The sequence below is a fragment of the Dermacentor albipictus genome, chromosome 10 (assembly GCF_038994185.2).
Source record: "Dermacentor albipictus isolate Rhodes 1998 colony chromosome 10, USDA_Dalb.pri_finalv2, whole genome shotgun sequence".
NCBI classification, from domain to species: domain Eukaryota; kingdom Metazoa; phylum Arthropoda; class Arachnida; order Ixodida; family Ixodidae; genus Dermacentor; species Dermacentor albipictus.
Genome location: NC_091830.1, coordinates 12,705,828 through 12,725,126, shown reverse-complemented (window position 1 = coordinate 12,725,126; position 19,299 = coordinate 12,705,828). Strand labels below are relative to the sequence as shown.

Here is a 19,299-nt window from a genome sequence, read left to right as displayed (position 1 = left end):
CTATTTATAAATCAAATAGCCCAACTTCATGCTGTCATTAATGACGATGATAATGCCAGCGCAACTGCATAGCAATGGAAAGCAAATTTTTACAAGGATTCAGGAGGGATTCTTTATTCTGTGAAACGACTGCTGTGCAAGCTGCCCACTAACCTTGGCGATAAACGATGCCAGTTCGGCAAAACGCGGGACCCGTTCGGCCACGACGGCATAGATGTCACACAAGAGACGCCTCGACTGGTGACTGGCAAGACTCGAGAAAAGGGTGGCGGTGTACCTGGAAAAGAAATAAAAGTTGACTTGGCCGCACTCAATATGCCAGCAAGTGTAAACAGGGCACTGGTAGCACACAGATTTCCTAAAGAAAATGTTACAACTCCATCACTACACCTCTACCACTACATTACATTCTTGGGTTTTATGTGCCAAAACCACAATATGATTATGAGACACACCGTAGCAAGGGACTCCGGAAATTTGAACCACCTGGGGATCTTTAGCATTGCCCCCGATGCAAAAGACACAGGTGTTTTTGCATTTCGCTCCCACCGAAATGCCGCTGCCGCGACCAGGATAAGATCTTGCGACTTCATACTTAGCAATGCAAAACCACAGCCGCTTACCCACCACTGTGGGTACTCTACTGCTACAACTCTGTTACAAATGTTCATCTCTATCTGATTGATTTGTTCATTAACTGACTGATTCATTCATTTATTCATTAGGTTTAACGCCCGAAGGATCACTGGGGCTACCGCAGAGGAGAGCTCCGGATTATTTTCGACCACCCGGGGCTCTTTGATCTGCACCTGATTCTAAGTGTACAAGTGTTCTTGCATTTCGTCCCCATCAAAACGTGGCCGTCAGAGCCGGGCACTGAACCAGTCACCTAGGGCTTGGGATAACGCCGTAGCCACTGAGCTGTCTAGCGCGTCAACTGCCAGGCAGGGTCACAGTAGGAGGTAACAGGGTCCTCTTTTTATATCTTTAGGGCTACCAGTATGTCACACCCAGCACCCAGCAGAAGTACATTACCAAAGAAGGTGATTGGGTAATAAAATGAGTGACGTATGTAGATCCACCCACACGAAAAAAAGTGATTTAGCACAAATTACACATGCATCACCCAAGTAATCTATAAACTGAGGCAGCAGTAAGGATAGAGGAAATGATCTAACTTCACCAGGCAATAAACTCCCATGTTCAATCATGTGGGCAAAAAAGTTGCATTTGAAAGTATTGGTGCACAGGTGGAAAGAACCTATGCTCAAAGCACAACGCCCTCATGGTTGATGTTTGGTGACTTGTAGATATGAAGAAACCTTGGTCGGCTCACATAGTTCACTTCTTTATCGTAATGAACTAACCAAGTGCGAAATAGGTAGTCTTATTGCGAATGTGAAGATTCGCTATCATACCCCAACAGTTGGTCTGGATTGTCTGCAACCTTCGCCAAGTTGAGGACAGTTGCCAGCTTTTGCTGGTCGGAATCCTGAAACAAAAGAGAAAAGAATCACTGACAAACTCTTTGGCTACAGCTATGATGAACACGACTGTGACTTCCATGTATCTTTACCCTCATGCATGGCTGCACGACAGCAAAGAAAACAAAAACAGAACTTTTCTTGCTTCAGTTACCTGAGCTTGGCTTCGAAGCTTCTTAAATCCGACGACGAAAAGCTTCGCCAACTCAGCACACTGTTGCGAGTTTGTCAGCAGCCCACTTATCCTGAAAAAAAGAAGCAAGAACATTCCTTGATCCTCCTTAACATTAAACACTCCTTAACATTTAATTAAAACATTTAATAAATAAATAAATAACAGCACAAGTTCATAACTTGTGCTCAGAACTCTTTTACACGGCATACTTGATGTGCTTTTCAGACGTTTTTCATCAAAGGTGTATTGCTGATAACGAGAAACACGCCACAAATGGCCGCATACGAAAAGCGCTTTGCAGTCCGAGTGGGCATGATGATAATTATCATTGGATGTTATTGGCCCAAGGATGATGTGTCGCCAAAGAGTGCCAAGGCAATGCTAATTAGCTGTCAATGAAGCACAAACTGAACTTTAAAGGCTAGATGTCACACGGCTTCCGAGTAGGCATATTAACACATTTAATGTTGATACGGTTCATAATTTTCGCAACTTACAACCAATGCTTTGAGAGATACAACTTTAGCGTACGACTATCGGCAGTCGGACATTGCTGTATAATAACGAAGTTTGCAGTCCTGAGAATGGGAGCTTTATGCCAATACACAATGAGGTGTAGTTGAGATTAGGCAAAAAAATTTATTAATAAATAAACGTTTTTGTGCCAGCTTGGCAATGGCAACTACGAAAATGAGTTCAGGCAACTGATCAAGCAAAACTGTGCTTATCCAAGACATTCAAGGCGACAGCACTTGCCTGAGCAAGATGTTCAGCTCGACAGGTGACAGGGGCTTCTGGGTACGCACGGCGCTTTCCACAATGGATTTCAGCTTGTGCAGTATGTGGGGAACGTATGGCAACATCAACAGTGCCCCATAGTTGACATCATCATCCGATTTTTCTGCAGCAAAGCAAAAGCAAAATGGCATTTTATTATTCATTTAGGGCAAACTTATACAATATACAGTACCATAACGGAACTGTTAAATGCAGCTTAAATGACTTTTTAAAGAAGAGAGCTGAACCTTTATATCGAGATGCATGCCTTGAACTGCAAAATACTCTGGGAGCCTGGGAGAAAATTTTACTTACTGTACTTCTGTTTTAAGTGAGACAAAGGCACTGAGAGGCACAAGACTTAATCAAGTCTTGTAGGACTCAACCTATTTGCATCTTGCAGCATTCTTTTTTTTTTCTCTACAAATGAGTGTTATTAAAGTTCTTTCAATTTCCCAATTAGTTCATTCTCTCCTAATTCACTCTAATCATCTCGACTAGCATATCCGGCACTTGACTAGGCTAATATCTCGAGCTCTCATCCAAATTTTTCTTCTTTCTCTCTGCTGTGGCTTCATACAAAAAACAACTCATTGTGCCAGGACTCTGCAACCTGCGAACTTCTACGAAAGTATTTTAAGCTGCCCATATTTAGCACTCGACTATGACTGTTTAGCATTAACAGCAAAAACTTCATAGTTTTTCTACTGATCTGAAAAGAGTACAAATACAGTTGCCAGCCAATTCTTCAAAGCCTGACTTTGCAAAGCATTAGTTTACATTTGGACCTGCTGAAATCTTTGGAGGTTTGCTTACCCAAGGTTTACAATGCCAAGCACGCTTTTTGATAACTTTTCACAGGAGTGTATTTAGTATTCCTTTAAAACCCTACTCTAAGAAGAGAACACCAGTTCTGTACTGAACAAGATTTTCAATGTCACACTGAAATTGGCATGTTGCTGGCTTGCATGGGATGCTTAATAATTGTCCCAACCAATCATGTATCATGGAAGTCTACTATATCAATGCAACCAAGCTAAACACAAGATATCACTTTGGCAAGATTTGAACTTAGCTGACAGGCTATTTCTGTTACAGTACACTTTGCAAAATGTGAATTCATTATTTCATTTAAGTACCCAAAATTTAGAACAGAAACTCCTTCCTCATGAAAAATGCTATGCTAACAAAACCATTTTTTCATTGCACATCTGCTGCTACTACCACCACTACTACTACTACTACTACTACTACTACTACTACTACTACTACTACTACTACTACTACTACTACTACTACTACTACTGTCACTGCTTGTACAGTTAACCACAAAAGTTTACGGACCACGAGATCTCAGAAAACATTTAATTTCCGAGCAGCCTCTAACAGTAGTCAGTAAAACCGAACATCATAACGTTGTTCACATGTACTAGTAGAGGTTGTAAATACAAATACTAGGCTGCACTGCGAGGCGCATATATTCAGGCTTTTCTCAGATCTTGTGTTCCGTCAAATTTTGTGGTTGGCTGCACACTACTATTACTACTGCTGCTGTCAATGCTTTGATACTACTACTGTCTCTGATGATACTGCTACTACTACTGCCACTGCTGGTACTGCTACTAGTACTAATACTGCCACTGCTGATACTGCTACTTACTGCTGTTACAACTACTACTGCCACTGCTGAAATTGCCAGTGATGGTACTATTACTTTCACTCCTACACTGCCACTGCTGGCACTGCTACTACTACCACTGCTGGCACTGCTACTACTACCACTGCTGGTACTACTGCTGCCATCACTGGTACTACTACTGCTGCCACTGCTGGTACTACTACTACTGCCACTGCTGGCACTGCTACTATTACCACTGCTGGTACTACTGCTGCCATCACTGGTACTACTATTGTTGCCACTGCTGGTAATACTACTGCCATTGCTGGTACTGCTACTACTGCCACTGCTGGTACTACTACTACTGCCACTGCTGGTACTACTACTACTATTAATATTACTATGATTGCTGCCACCACCACCAAAACTACTGCTGCCATCACTCACCGGGCAAGCCAGCAGTAGAGCGCCGTGCCTCAACGTCAAAGCAGTGCGACACCACCAGTGGTGGCACACGCTTGCGATCTTCCATATCATCGTCATCACTTTCCTGGAGTGTCAAAATGTTGTCGATGATCGTGAGGAGCACCTTGAGGATAGACGGTGAAATGTCTGAGTTGCCCATGAGTGAGATGAGACACGGTAGCGGAGACGTGCTCGGGTCATCAGCCTTGTATTTGGCAAAAAGCACAAAATACCTGTCGAAGCAAGCAACCACAAAAAAATTTTTAAAAAGAGAGAATCATGAGAAGGCTATGCTTCCTGCAACATCTCTTTAGAAGTACAATAAAGAGAAACACTACACAAGTTTGGACTGAAAAAGTACAGTAGAATCACACTATAATAAACACAGATATAAAAAATTATCAGATATAATGAAGATATTTTTAGGCAGGATGCGACTTTGTTAGGTGAGGTTTTACCATATTCTTAAAAACTGAATTCTCGTTATTTTTGTGCTAAGAAACTGTTTACTAGAAGACAAAATTTTTAAGGCCAAGCTTCGATTATCTTTCTTTTTTCCATGTCAGAACCCCAGTGCAGGCACATCAGCATTACATCAGTGATTCCAAAGTATTTGTTATCTAGCATTCTTAGATTCAATCCGTCTGTTTATCTATCTGATCCAAGTTGTCTGCTAGGGTGTGCTGGCTAGTCTTGCCAAGCAGACAACTTGGATCTCTGGGCATGTGTGACTAGTTATGTGCTCAACAGAAAACTTCAACTCGACAATTACATGATGTAAACATAATTACAATCTCTACCAATAATGAATTTCCCATAATCATATTACAAATCACATTAGCATAGACGATCTTTCCAAAAGGATGCATTCTGTTTAAATTTTTTTCACAATAGAGCTGTTGCGGCCAAGTTTTGAAACTTATTAAATTTGGACTATCACTTTTTCTGCAATAGTATGATGTAGTCCATCTTTGCCTGTAAAAATACCAAGGCTTCCCCTTGTTGGCCCACCGAGTTGACCACTTCAAGCCGCCATCTCCTGTCACCCTTCTGACAGAGTTTCAGTTCAGTTCAGTTTTATTCCTTAAAGGCCCCCATTTCAGTTTGCTTGCACGTATTCTACATGGAGTCACATGAAACTCTTGCCTGGGATTCCGGCTCAGTGCGAGGAAGAACTTGAGCAGAGGGTTGGGCTTCTGCTTCCCAGCCAACTCAGCCAAATGAGGCAACTGCAGGACAAACGGGGAGACCAAGATCGTCAAAGCACTGAGACACACTGCTTAGAGTTTAGAGCAAATCTCACAAGAATGCTCACCTGAGGCCACACAGCTGACTCGAAAATGGCGTCTATCTCAGATGACGTGAATTCGTACGTGTCAAACCGTTCAAAGAACTGAAATGGCAGTAAAAAGAAGAGAAAGAAAAATGGGAGGACAAGGGAAAATAATTAGTTTCGACTCAAAAAACCACTCTTATTGCGTATCAGTTTACTGTATTGGCAGTTAGGCTCTCAGAACCCAGCTGCAAAACCCCAAGCTAATCTCTCTGCAACTGTAAACAAGATCGCTGTGCCATTATGCTGAATACGAAGAGCATGAAGAACAAGATGACATCAATGACAGGACTCGCAATTAATTGGTTTATTTCAAATGTCATCGAAATGTCATGCATTATGAAGCGTTGTTTATTAAAAGCACAAATGGAGCATTAGGAGCAAAGAAGTAGTCTCTTCGCATGCACAGGGCTCTTCAGAGGGTGTGAATGAATGCCGTACAGCCTGTAAAGTATGGCTACCCAAGTGACGTAGCTTGCTCCACTAGGAAGTTCTCATGTTTTATGTCTATGTATTTTATATTTTTATGTGTTTGGGCACAGTCAGCATTTTGAAATATTCTAAAGGTATTCGAAAAATATTCACACTTACAAATAGTGACTTTGACTCGAAGACTGAATCCAAGAGGAATCAAATTCGTTATTCGAAAGTTTCGAATATTTGCACGTCCCTAGCCCTAACAGTTCAACCTGGCACTGCAGCAAAGGTCAATAGCATTTAGTTTTCACACACGTGTAGCGGAAAAAAAACCTAACCACTGAAATTTGTAACAATTTTGTAATTTGTCAAAAGTAAAGTCAAAAGTACAGTCAATGCCCAGGAAGCTAAGCATACCTGCCGCCTACCTTGTTTTTCATGCTCTTTGCGTTCCAGATGAAGAGGATCTAACTAGCGAACCTTCCTGTATCCCTGCCATGTCACTTCAATCACGACCTTTCGTTTCTCTGTCACGAGTGCCCTGCATCAGATTACTAAAGGATGCCATCAAAGAGCCCGTAGGGTTACAAGTGCTTGTTTCCAAGCTGTCGCTGTAGCCTCCTCAGATCCAGGCTGCCGACCAGTCTCACAGGCGGGCTGGCCACTAAATGCATGGAGGGATGCTGCAGCTAAGTGCACTGTGTGCTGGTGTTTACAACGCCCCGCTTGAAGCTCAAGGTCGGGACACCAAGATTCACCAGCAGCTTCAATTTGCTCAGTAACATGTGTAACTCTTTATCGCGTAGACAAGGCCGAAGCCTCGTCTCACGAAGGGCGGCTTCAGGGGTGCGAGAATCATCACTTGCAGGGCACCGTGAACAAAAAAGAAAAAAATCTTTCTAATCGGCCAAAATTACAACTGACAAACAACCTATGCAAACGTGCTGACGAACTTATGCATACATGCACACATCATCTCTGCTTCATCCATTCCAGGCATAAAACTGCTACAGTTCTCTACATGGACACACTACCAGTTGCCAAGCAACGATGAATGCAAAGCACAGCATGCAAAACTATACCAAGCAAGCTATTGCATTGGAGAATGGTGTCATTGAGACTTTCGCATGGCTACGGACTGAAGCAGAAGAGATGAGAACATGAGGGGGTGCCGTCATTGCCTGGCTGTACAATCGGAGTCATCTATCAAAGTTTTGCGAGTCAGTTGATCTGTCATGTGATGCAACATAATAAAACAAAATTTCGAAGTCCCACTTTTCAGAGGATGCTTCATGATAAACAACTGCTGCGAGCATGTATGACTTTCTACACTGTAACAACTTTGCATGGCAGTACTAGCAACGGACAGTGTCACTAGCAGTATCAAAAACGATATCCATGTTGTCCGACATAAATGCTGGCAACTTGGTTGACCAAGTCTTATGCGCAGCACAGAGAAGTACGACCTATGTCAATGGTCAACCCGTGAATACTGTTTGAAACAAGATACAACCACTCAACAACAGTAAGCTCCAGTCATCAGCAAATGTTTTTGAAGCATTTGCATTCCGGCCAAAATCAAAAGGACAAGAGTTACACATTTTAACTCCCAGGTGGGAATAAAGAAAGTGTCGGCATTCCCCTTGCGTCCACAAAGTGACCACACCTCTGTTAACTAAGCACTGGGGTGCCACAGACCTGAGAAACGAGGCCGATGGCCCGCGACCTCAGGACTCGCGTGTTGCCGATCACGGCACGCACCACCCGGTCCTTCTGCAAGAGGATAGCTCCAGCGTAGGTGGCCACGGCGACCAGTAGCTTGAGCAGTGTGGGCAGCAGGCCGGGTGTCAGAGCCCCCAGGTGCCGCAGCATGTTCTCCACTGTGCCTAACGTGCTGCACAAGGCACACATTTATACTTTATAATGCAGTGCACGTAACTAAGTTACTCTTAAACAATATGGCCCCTCTGTGAAACTGGGCGTTAGCAAGAGCACGTCAATTGTACCGTGAATGAGGCACACAGGAAGGAGATTGTGAGGAATGGAGGAGTAAGTTAGCAAAAGAAAAAAGAAAAAGTAAGCAAATAAGGCAGTCTCGGAGTATCAAAGCTTAGAGAAAGTAGGATGCTTCGAGAGCCTTACCCATGAAGGCGACGAACGGGCACCACTTTGGAAAGATCCAGGTTGTCCCGTATGTTGTTCACAGTGTCCATAATACCATCTGCATAAATGAATAAATGCCTCTATGTTCAAGCCTGCCCACCACGCACAACAGCCTACTGATGTTGCTAGGCTGTATGCTACATTGCTATGTTGCAGGGTCTGCTCAGTGCTCCTCTCTCCCTTTTCTATTCCCTCTTTCTCTTACACCCGTGCAGGGTAGCAAACCAGACGCTCATCCAGTTGACCGAGCATCTGGTTTTAACCTTCCCACCCTCCCTCGCTTTGTCTTCTCTCTTCCCAGCAGCTTCACAAATGCAGACCTAATAAGTGAAGCCCTACAAAGCATGTTGGGCACAAGAAGGTTTGACAAAGCACTGCTAAAGCATGCCATCGCGGCTGCTGACGAGCAAGCACACTGAGAGGTCGCACGCAAACATTGCGCACACTGCAAGGCTTACCCGACAGGTACTGCTTCAAGGTTGCCAGCTCGAGGTCCATGAATGCACCGAGTTCAGACTCTTGGCAACTCGCCAGGAACCGCAGCACGGTACCCTGGCGATTGCTGAAGCTGCTCTTGCCTCCAGTCGCCGAACCAGAGCGCATGTGCATCTTGCCGTAGAGCACCCTAAACAAAGACGCCAACAACACTGCTGAAACCGCACAAAAGGTGCCTACACAGGAGGGCAAGAGAAACATCCTTGAGGAGCAAAAACAAAAACCAAACGTTAAAGGAGGTTGTTCAAGAACTGCAGCCAACACGTCGTTCAGTAACAAGGTCACTCAAATGTACAAAGCAAAGGTCAACTGAAACAAGTGAGGCGAGACCACAATGCCTTAGCAAAGAGCACAGGACAGTAAAATAATAAGCAGGAGACGTGCGGTACGATGAGGCGTCGGTCACAACATGCAACAAGTCTGAAAGGCTGCTCCGATTGATGGAACTTGTAGGAAACATGTTGGATGCACCCGACGGTATGACAGATAGCACATCCAATCCCCAATGTAATTGTACCTGTCATTCTTCTGTTAACTGTTACTGTTCAAAACCTATGAAAAAACAGAGGAAGCTGACATGTAAAAAAAAAATCAAGCAGTTCCAAGTCACTCCAGTGTTGTGTCATGCATTCCACTGCTCTTTAACTTCGCAATCAACTGACATTTGGTGATTCTGCTTGCTGCGTTTCCAGAGCCGACTGTCACAAACCATTCTAAGAGTAAACATGCACTGTCGAAGATTACTCGCAATGACAACCACTCAAAACAGACATGAAAGAATGGAGTAAAATGGACAGACGGGCTGGTTGGTTGGCATTCATCTTTGAAATTTTAAGAGGGTAACAAAAAGATGAAAGACAGAGAAATGTCATCCTGCTGCTTCTGTTTCTTTCCTCTATTTCTTGCATTTTAAAAGTTTGGAACACGAGAGAATAATACACAAAATACTAAACGCTGAAGCTGTGCTATGTGGCCTGTCTTCCACATCTGTTCCGTTTTCTACAATGTAAACAAAGTTTTCAGAGACATACTCCCATCCACAGGCAACAAAAAAAAAACGTGGTTTTGATGTTAACGGTTCAACCCTTACCTCATCAGGACTGGAATGACATCTGTTCGGTGCTCCGCCCGTACTGCTCCTTCTCCACCGTCATCAACATTGAAGAGAACAACTTCTGAACGAAAGCTGGCCTCATCCAGAAGTCTTTCAAAGTTCTCCCTGCACCAAGACGACAAGGAAAGAAAGAACTCGAGTCAACCTTTAAATCGACCATGTAGCAATAGCCGGCCGTACTAGAACCTCACAAAGAATATGCTCACCTGTAGGGGGTCAGAAACTTCTGGCCATAGCTGGCAATACAGGCAAATGCAAGTTTCTGGACTTCTGGATCTCTAAACGTCAGCAGCTGTTAAGAGAAGATTATCAGAAAAGTCAATCACTTGAGGTTCATGGCTGTTAAAGTTTCAGTATAGCTTAGATTTAACAAAGAATAACTAGGATTTCTAGCACATCCTAAAATGAAATGCACGGTGGTTGATGAACACTCTCAAACTTGCTAAGGCCAGTCTACATGGAGCGAACTTTCATGACGAACTTTTGAGAGAAACTTTACGTGGCAGAAACAGCAGCACAACACCGACTGCTCGATGGCTTGGGCCATGGAGTTCCCTACAATAATCACTAGAGCTAACTCTGGTGCTGCGATCGTTCTACCACCGTGGAAAGTTAGTACATGGATTTGTCTGATCTTCGTGCTTGTAGCTTCTTTTATTATGCTTTATCTGCCTTCATTGAACTAAATTTCAAAGCAATCTATACTTTTTTTTAATGCAAAAGGCAATAAGACTCTGCGAACGTGCCTAATCGCTGCTAATTGCAGTGGCTCTGCATGTCCATGCATCTGTGGCGTAATGGTTTCAATATCAGACTTCTGTACTAATGGTCATGCGTTTGAGTCCTGCCGTCAGACAATTTTGATCATGTTTATTCAGTTATTTATAACCCAGTGCTGTCTTGAAGACGACCAGTTAGCGAAGTTACGAGGCCGCTTAAAGCCAGAAGGACGAAGTTTAGGAAAATCCACGGACTACCCATCATTCCCGTGCTGGCTGTATCACTCTGCCTGCAGCTACCGTAAGCACTAGCACCACAGTTTCATCTAGCAATTGTAAGAAACTCTATAGCTTGGGCTACATGGAGCAAAAAAAAAAAAAGAGGTGGGCACCTGCTGCATGTTCACCACTTAGCTGCCAGTGTTGCCAGACTCGATAAATGTGTTTGTTACACAGAAATTACAATAAAAGGTTTCTGTTCTATAATTTGTTGTTAATTTCCAAGCAATTAGAAAAAAAAAGAAGCTTCAGATATGCATTTAGAAACGATTCATACTCTTTTTATGCACACTGCCACAAGAATGACACTGCTCCTCACAACACCTGGTGAGCATGCCTAGCATGTTCCGTCAGGCAGAATTTTTGTGGCCATAGAGAAATTGTGGCACACGGACCTCTCCCGGACTTCAGCCGCCACAGATAGTGATGTCAGAACATGGTAGCCATGACTTTCTCCTGCTCCCATAGCTTCTAGCGCTTTCACGTCGTCATCCATGACGATGACGTAGATGATGGCCCTTCCGTATCTGATGCTGCTAGTGCACTGACCATCATGAGGGCATCCCCAGAGAAGCGGGGCCTGATGGAGAAAGTGGCTCGCTGCCCTGCCGAATTCGAGGATGCCATCCTCGCTAATAAGTGAAAATCACATAATCTTTACGGCCTGCTGGCAAATAAAACTTGTCTGCGTGTCTATTTTAGTGAGAATTAACGCGTTTTTCAAGCCGGTAAGCCTATAGTCGCTCATCTACCAATGTCGGTTGATTAGTATCCACGTTCCCCGCCAACTGCATATTAACGAGGTGTTATTGCATCGCCAACCCTGTTCAGTGCCGAAACACAATATGCTGGTGACAGCACTTGCAGGGTGCTTGAATGAGAGCCCGTGAGAAAGATGGCTGCTGATGTTTAGAAGCCGAACGCTGCACTAGAATTCAAGGGCTCCGACAAATGAAAAAAACAACAGGACCTGCACTAGACTCTGTCCTGTTATGCTCCTTTTGCTAATCCATGTCTTTTTAGGTAGAACAATATTAAATTAGCCTAGCTCTTCCCTGTTGGAACTTAATCTGTCGGAATCTGTCAGAAACTTATCGGATGCTATTGTTCACACAAGTGCACCGAATCAGATCACACAAATTCCACCACATGCCTCCTGCTTAACGATCCCAATGATTCAAACACTTCACTACTGCGGCCTCACACTTTGGCCAGGAGCTCCAATTACACTTAACAAAACCCACCAGTGAAATGCCAGAATAGAAAGACTCACATCAAGGTACGTCTCGTAAAGGAGCTCATGCTTCGAAACTGCTCGTGGGTTGGAGAACTTGGACAAAAGCCTCAGGTGGTCACATAGGCTCCTGTAATCAGCAAAACAGAGAAAGGACAGAGTTCCTTCATTCGACTTGGTGCTCAAAAATGTCACATCAAAAGTGCCAGGGTACACATAGAGGCTGTTACCTGACAAGTTTCAGCCTCGCTCGCGAAGGTATGTGCTGGGTCTCCTCGATCGGCACGTCCTCCCTGTCGTCTGCATTTTCGTCGTCTGCATTTTCGTCATCTTCTGCATCATCCTGAGGCTCATCTACGCCTACGATGATGACGCTGGCCTCCTCAGGCTTCTCTGGTTTGTTCTCTGCACCGTCAGCAGGTAAAGCAGGAGTGTCTTCTGGTTTCCGTATGTCGTGATGCGGTGCGATCTGCATGTTTGGCCAGAACTCCTTCCTGGAACAGAGTGACAAGGGCAATCGGGCAGTGAGATTTCAGAGATTATGCAAGGAACATCGAAGCTGATAATCTTTTGACATTTACCACATGTAGCCAACAGATTGGTGCAACGTCAAAGGCTCCTGAATAGGCTGGCTACATTACACTCTTCCTGTCTACAAGTGATATTAACTTAGCAAGTGGCCTCACAGTCAACTGATAAACATCAAAACAGTCATGCTAATATGCTTGCTACTGCACCATGATAACAGAAAGACAAAACGGTGATACCAACAGCCTAGCAGATTCGAGGTGGCAGATATCAACAGAAATTAAAATTACACTTATTGCATGCATCATTGCACCCAGAACCTTTGAGAGCTCCCTCCATGATCTCTAAAAAAAACTATAATGTGCAACTCGTCAAGGCCAGTCAGCACAATTAGTGCTCCGATGCATGCAATGGGCCACAAGAACACTGGTCCACAAATGCCCCGATGGTGTTGAACCCATCAACCTTGGTGAGCGGACTCAAAATTTCACATGCGAAACTGTGCACAAGAGAGACACAAAATCACTCACTCTAGAAATCGATAAAAGAAGGCCACGACATCCCTGCTGCGTCTCTCCGCGACTCCGGCGAACTGTTCGGCCGCATTCCACAGCAAGTGGCGGTGGTTGACGTAGTCCGGTTTGTCGGCCAATTTGGTGGCCGCCTCCTGCGCTTCGTCAAAGACGCCGGCAAGTCCCTCATTGGCCAAACTGTCAACACCACTTTGGTCTTCGGATGCCGCAGGGACAGAAGTTTCTGCAAAAGCAATAACAATTTCAAGCTAACTGATGACCAGTTTCACTGCATGCAAGGAAAATGGCACATGAGAAATTTGTAGTATGCAATGAAGGCAAGCAACCCCACAAGAAAGTGCAACCTGCAGAATAATGCAGGGCACAATAAGCAGATGCACACAGACATTAATGCAGGTTATGCTACATGACAGGCAGACATGCTACAGTGGTCATCAATTTCGTCATCATCAGTTTATGAAGCACTGAAGGACAAAAGTAAGACCCCACTACGACAATGGGCAAACATTCGCTCAGCATCATTAGGTAGTGAGTCGAACAGCCTCAGTTTCTTAGCATAGCCTTATCAAAAAACTAATCCTTGCATATCAGCTCCCCGGCATTATTGTGTACTACGACCAATAAATGTATGTGCTTACGTGTGTTGTGTCCACTGTTTGCAAGGGCTAAGAAAACACGCAGCACACAAAACAATATCATTTCTAGAGGTTCACTTTGTGCCAGCAGCTGTGGCAAATTGCTTTCATGAGATGACTAGAATGTAACTGTTTGTTAATTATTGGCGTGCCTTTATTTCCATTCACATGAGCTTATGAGGTTAGGTTAGGTTGCAGTTTCATACATGCACAAATAGTAATCTAATCATCTCCTTCTGTGCCTTGAGCATAAGGATGACAGTCAAATCATTAAATGTGCTGTTTCAAAATAAGAATAAACAGTAATCGAGAGAGGACGTGCAAATCAGGAGTAACAGTAAGACATGTAGATAATCAAAAGTTGGTACAGTGACTGTTTTGAGTGAATGTTGTGCGAATTATGAAGGTTCATATTTTCCAGCACTCCTACGTGTGCCACAAAAGCAAAGGGGGGCAAGCGAGGACAGCAGACATCTTCTTTCTCTCTTCCTGTGCAGGGAGCCAGACGGTTTTCCCCAAGGTGGTGCAACCCACTTGCAAACCAATTGTAAACACAGAGCGTCGCATGGACGCGGAGCCCCGCACCCGTTGGACCGAACACAAACAAAGCAGAAGTGTAGAATTGGTGCAACCAGTGAACACCGAACAGAGAGAAAATTGCGAGCCACAACAACAGAAAGACCCCAAGCAAACATCACGTTCCTATCCTTTGTGGCCGCCCTGACCTTGAAAGTCGCACGACCCCGGCAAACATCTCAGCCATGACTAGCCAGCTTCCAACAAAATACTCTGGTAGCAATAAACGCTGCTGTGATTGTTATAGAATGGTGCGTGCTGTCGTGTTTCTGCTCGTCCTGGTACCACTGGAGCCCGGCCATACAAGGCGAGCAATAGGGAGTTGGCCGTGAAGCCCAAGCCTTACACACACAAAGGCAGCTAACTACCAAACTCGTCTACAACGTTAGCTTATAAGTATTCCGTACTTTCCTATGAAAGCTTTCAGTTGCGAGTTACAACATGTGTTGCAATCCACTGCCTCTGCCAGACTTAATATTATGCTAAATAGACGGAGGGGGCAAGCGAACACGGTATCAGTGCTTGTGTGCACGTTTCCCTATTGTGCATGTCATCATTGGGACACCAAAGGACCAAGCCAATCCAAGTGAACACACCAGGTACTCAAAGCTACGACTGACCTATCTTGTCATACACAATGGTCAAGTGCTGCACCAGCGTGCTCCAGAAGGGGCCGTCGGCGCTGGCGTGACTGGCAAGGATTTCCTGGCACGGTTTCCAGAGCAGCTGGAAGTTGACGAGGAGGGTGCCCAGCAGGTAGTGCACAGGAGCCTGAAAAGCACCAGAGCAACAGTTAGCTCAGCTGTAACTAGCTAGTAACTACCAATAACTAACATTGTGTCGTCAATTAGACATTATGACATTACATTAGATCAAAAGGCCACCACTCGGAAACCAGCCTGGCTAAAGTGTATATTTTAAACAAAACCAACCTGAGCTTGAAATTTTGTTACATGGTGACAGCTGAGCACCAGTCTATGACGAACACACAGCCACAAAAATTTTTTTGAAATGATGCCATAATAGCAAAGTCCCAGGCGTTTCATGAAAGACTACACGCTTGCCACGGTTTCTCGCCTTCACTACTTTTCCCGAGGGCCCTCTCTCCTTGATGCCCAATTCTCTCACCAACTGCATATATAATGAGCGAAAAGCATAAGGGAGTCGAGGGGCTCGATTTTTGCTGTTGTAGTTGTTAGTCACAACAACATGAAGAAACAGATAACGAAGCAGCAAGTGCAGCAAAGGATGTGGTTCGCGTCAGTTGGCAGAAGAGAGAACCAGAGCACCAGCTCTTGTCTTCGTCTTCCCTACCTGCCGGCGTTGTCTGTTTTAGGTGCGCTAATTTTCCTCGCTTGCAATGCAACACCAATTAGCCTAACAATTAATTCTTCTAGAGAACCAGAAGCCCTCCTCTGTTGGCTCTCCCCTATTGCCTCCCACACGACGCCGACTAAAACACTAGTTTCAAGGAAGGATCAGTGCAGCACAATGGGCAAGCTTGCCCCTCTTTTCTAAGAACACACAGAGGCTATCATTACATTGGTGCTCTCATCCTTCGTCAAATGACCAATAAACAGTGTCACAAAAGGCAAAGCAGGTGGGTGAAAAGTGCGAGACTTCGTGAAACTTTTTTCCTGAAATTTTTTGTGTCTGAATGCGGGGATGCATGGCCTTGCACGAAGGCGGGCCTCACACAAGTAAATACGGTATGCTCTTTGCTGAGGCCGCAACCACACCTCCACGCATTTCTTATTTAATTTCATTTTGTTATTTCCTTGTCAAATCAAGAGAAGTTTGGGTCTAAAGCCAAAAAAGCGTGAAAGGGGTCCCAACACCAATTTCAAATGCTTATCTGCAGGAATCAAGATATCCACGCTGGATTACCTTTTACAGTACAGCTTGGAATCATCCACACAGCAAGCTGAGGTGATGTTAACAATCACTGAACAAAAAGTGATCATGGTACGCATTAACCGGTAGACACAGGACAAGCCACTATGGCTTAAGCTGTCAGCAAACACATTACATTCTATGGAGATAGAGTTTGGGGTTCGGCGCAACTACATTTAAACCATTAATATGTTCTAAGCAAATAAATATTAACAACGTTTTACTGTACATTCTCGTATTTGGGCTGTTCTGGCACAGTAAGGTATTAGAGACTGGGCAAGTCCAGCCTTTGGCTCCCCTAAAGCGAGGTCCAGGCAGATGCTGTCAGAATTTGTGATGCCGTGCTGAGCTGGTGAAGAAACATTAGGGTAGTGTAGGTACCTGTTTGAGGCTTTTCTGGCTCACCAAGCCACCTCCGATTGTAAAAGCGGCCTTTCTTGTGCTGTATAAGCGTGTTTTACTAAAATAGCGCTAACCTTATTTCTCTACCAAGTGTCCCTTGAATTGAGCTCGAAATTTCATCACAGTCTGCCTTTAGCTGCATCTGAAGGAAATTCACAAACATGCAAGTGCATTTTTGATCCCTCAGTTCTGAGAGGGTATTTGGAGATGAGCGGCTGGGGTTAACGTGCACTAAGAGCGGGAAAACAACATGTAAAACATCTCCACAGCCCTCACCATTGAGTAAGCACCCAGCGAAACACCGGCTGCCGCAAGCTGCTCGGAACTCAGTGCCTGAAGCAGCTTGACCCTCTGGCGGTAGTCCTGCACAGTCAGGGGCACAGCCTCCGCCGAGAGGCAGATGTTGAAGACGTGGCAAGCCGAGGCAAACTCCCCCAGCTGAAACAGCGGAAGAGGAGCGGTAAATTCTTTATAAATTGTACTGGCCCGTTTGTACGGGCAAAATAAAAAATTTATTGTATGAGAAAGATTGTCATCCATCCAGAAGTAGCAAAAAGCTACAAGAGAAACTACATGCATGCTTCTCAGAAGTTAAATTCGCGAAGCAGAAAAAAATTCACCTAAGTACACGAATAGGATCCAGGTCTTTCTCAGCACATATGAAGTCTGGGAAACACTTTTATTCTTGATAAACGATTAAATTCTGGGGTTTTAGGTGCCAAAACATAGATAGGATTATGAGGCATTCCATAGTGGTAATTTCAACTTCCCCGGTGTTTATCAGCCTGCAAATAAATCCAAGTACGTACAGGGGCATTTTAGCATTTCGCCCCCACCAAAATGCAGCCACCACGGCCATGAGTTGAACGCGCAACCTTGTGCTTAGCAGAGCAAAGCCATAGCCACTAAGTGACCCCCAGGGCGACTTATTTTCATTTATTGATTACTTATTTGAAGAACTCGCAGCACTGTGAAGGCATTATTGCAGGGGGAATATTATGGTATACAAAAACAAGTGATGTGCATACAGAATAACATATTTACAAAAAAGAAAGAAAACATACTCGCAACACACTCATTTAACAACATTAATCCGCAACAAACGGAACTGTGCATCAGACTGGTAAGCTTTATTCCTTTCAGAGTCTTTTTTTGACCCCCTCGGCTATTATAAAATTAACCAAATGGTTTATTTTTGGTTGTGGAGAAATGTAAAAATGACGGGGATTATGGAAAATGCTCTCTTGATGCGGTCCTCGCATTCCTATTTGGCAAAAGTAATGTCAAAAGGTACAAGGCGGGACAGAAACGTGGAAACATACCAGTGCATCAGTGATGCTGAAAGCATTAATGCTATGCAGAAGCTAGTTGGATTGTGAAATACAGCAAAAGAAAATGATAACATCACTGTGACACCTTACATTATTATGAGCCATGCACCTAATTGCATGTTCACAACAGTTCAACATGAAGTGGGATGAAAAAAATGTATAGAAATCTCTACGAATAGTAATCTTGCAAAAATATATGTGGAAAACAGGCCATATTTTATGTATGTCTTGCAGTTAGCTAACCCAAGGTGTGCTTAATAGTAGTTACACTTGCATGATGGAGGTAGGTTACAATTTTATTTGATATTAAACTCAAGTCTGTTTCTCTTGGCAGCAAATATTTGCGGCAGCTGCATCCATCACAGAAACAGAGCCAGGGACTGTATCATGGCAGGACACATGAGAAGAAAACTTAGACCTCCATTTACCGCACGCACACACAAAAAAGAAAGACAAATCACAACCGCTGTGTCAGCACTCCATTAATAAATGTGGGAGGGGGAGCCGTGTAAAAGTTGTGCTTGCCTTTTCGTCCGCTTCGTGAGCTTGGGGATCGGCCTCGGGCCTAAACGAAGACAACACCCGTAAGGTCAGGAGTCTCACCTGAACAGAGAATCAAGGAAGAAAAGCATCAACGTCAGTTTTCTCTTGTTTTAAACACCTTCACAGATGAGAAAGGAAAGGTAACAGCAGGACTTAAGTGAGTAATGTTTGCTAGAAAAACATTAAGCCTAGCACATGCTTTCAGAAACACAGAACTCAAAATGCACCACAAAAGGCACTGCTTTACCAGTTTACTTTTTCTTGTCACACTACATTTTTCGCACAGCGTGGAAATGTGTTTCGTTGACGAAATCATATTGGCAATCATCGCAAAATGTGATGACCACCGATTCTATGGAGCTTGGACAGTAAAACATTCATTAGTGAAACTATCCACTCTTCCTAAAGTAAAACATTATCATTTTGTCTCAAATGCCCTGTATTTAATCACCACCATTTGTGGCAGGAACACGATATTAAAAGTACAGGAAGAATGGCTCCACCATCCATTTTGCCATAACAACAATTTACTGCATTGAACACAGCCACACTGCATGCCACAATCCACACCGACACATACAAAAA

The 19,299-nt window shown here is 44.1% G+C and overlaps 1 protein-coding gene across 1 annotated transcript in view; it reads right to left on the bottom strand.

Moving 5' to 3' along the window:
• The window catches only part of LOC139050427 (small subunit processome component 20 homolog), an 80,138-nt gene that overhangs the window by 48,559 nt on the left and 12,280 nt on the right, over positions 1-19,299 (bottom strand). Inside the window, exons 17-34 of the mRNA XM_070526791.1 lie at positions 18,697-18,774; positions 17,117-17,278; positions 15,166-15,316; positions 13,332-13,557; positions 12,504-12,767; positions 12,313-12,403; positions 10,248-10,333; positions 10,018-10,146; positions 8,891-9,057; positions 8,412-8,490; positions 7,968-8,163; positions 5,835-5,912; positions 5,666-5,748; positions 4,502-4,752; positions 2,416-2,560; positions 1,639-1,729; positions 1,419-1,492; positions 154-277 (exon numbers count right to left, since the gene is read on the bottom strand). Coding sequence (XP_070382892.1) covers positions 154-277; positions 1,419-1,492; positions 1,639-1,729; positions 2,416-2,560; positions 4,502-4,752; positions 5,666-5,748; positions 5,835-5,912; positions 7,968-8,163; positions 8,412-8,490; positions 8,891-9,057; positions 10,018-10,146; positions 10,248-10,333; positions 12,313-12,403; positions 12,504-12,767; positions 13,332-13,557; positions 15,166-15,316; positions 17,117-17,278; positions 18,697-18,774 — 2,475 coding nt within the window. The remainder of the gene's footprint in view (positions 1-153; positions 278-1,418; positions 1,493-1,638; positions 1,730-2,415; positions 2,561-4,501; positions 4,753-5,665; positions 5,749-5,834; positions 5,913-7,967; positions 8,164-8,411; positions 8,491-8,890; positions 9,058-10,017; positions 10,147-10,247; positions 10,334-12,312; positions 12,404-12,503; positions 12,768-13,331; positions 13,558-15,165; positions 15,317-17,116; positions 17,279-18,696; positions 18,775-19,299) is intronic.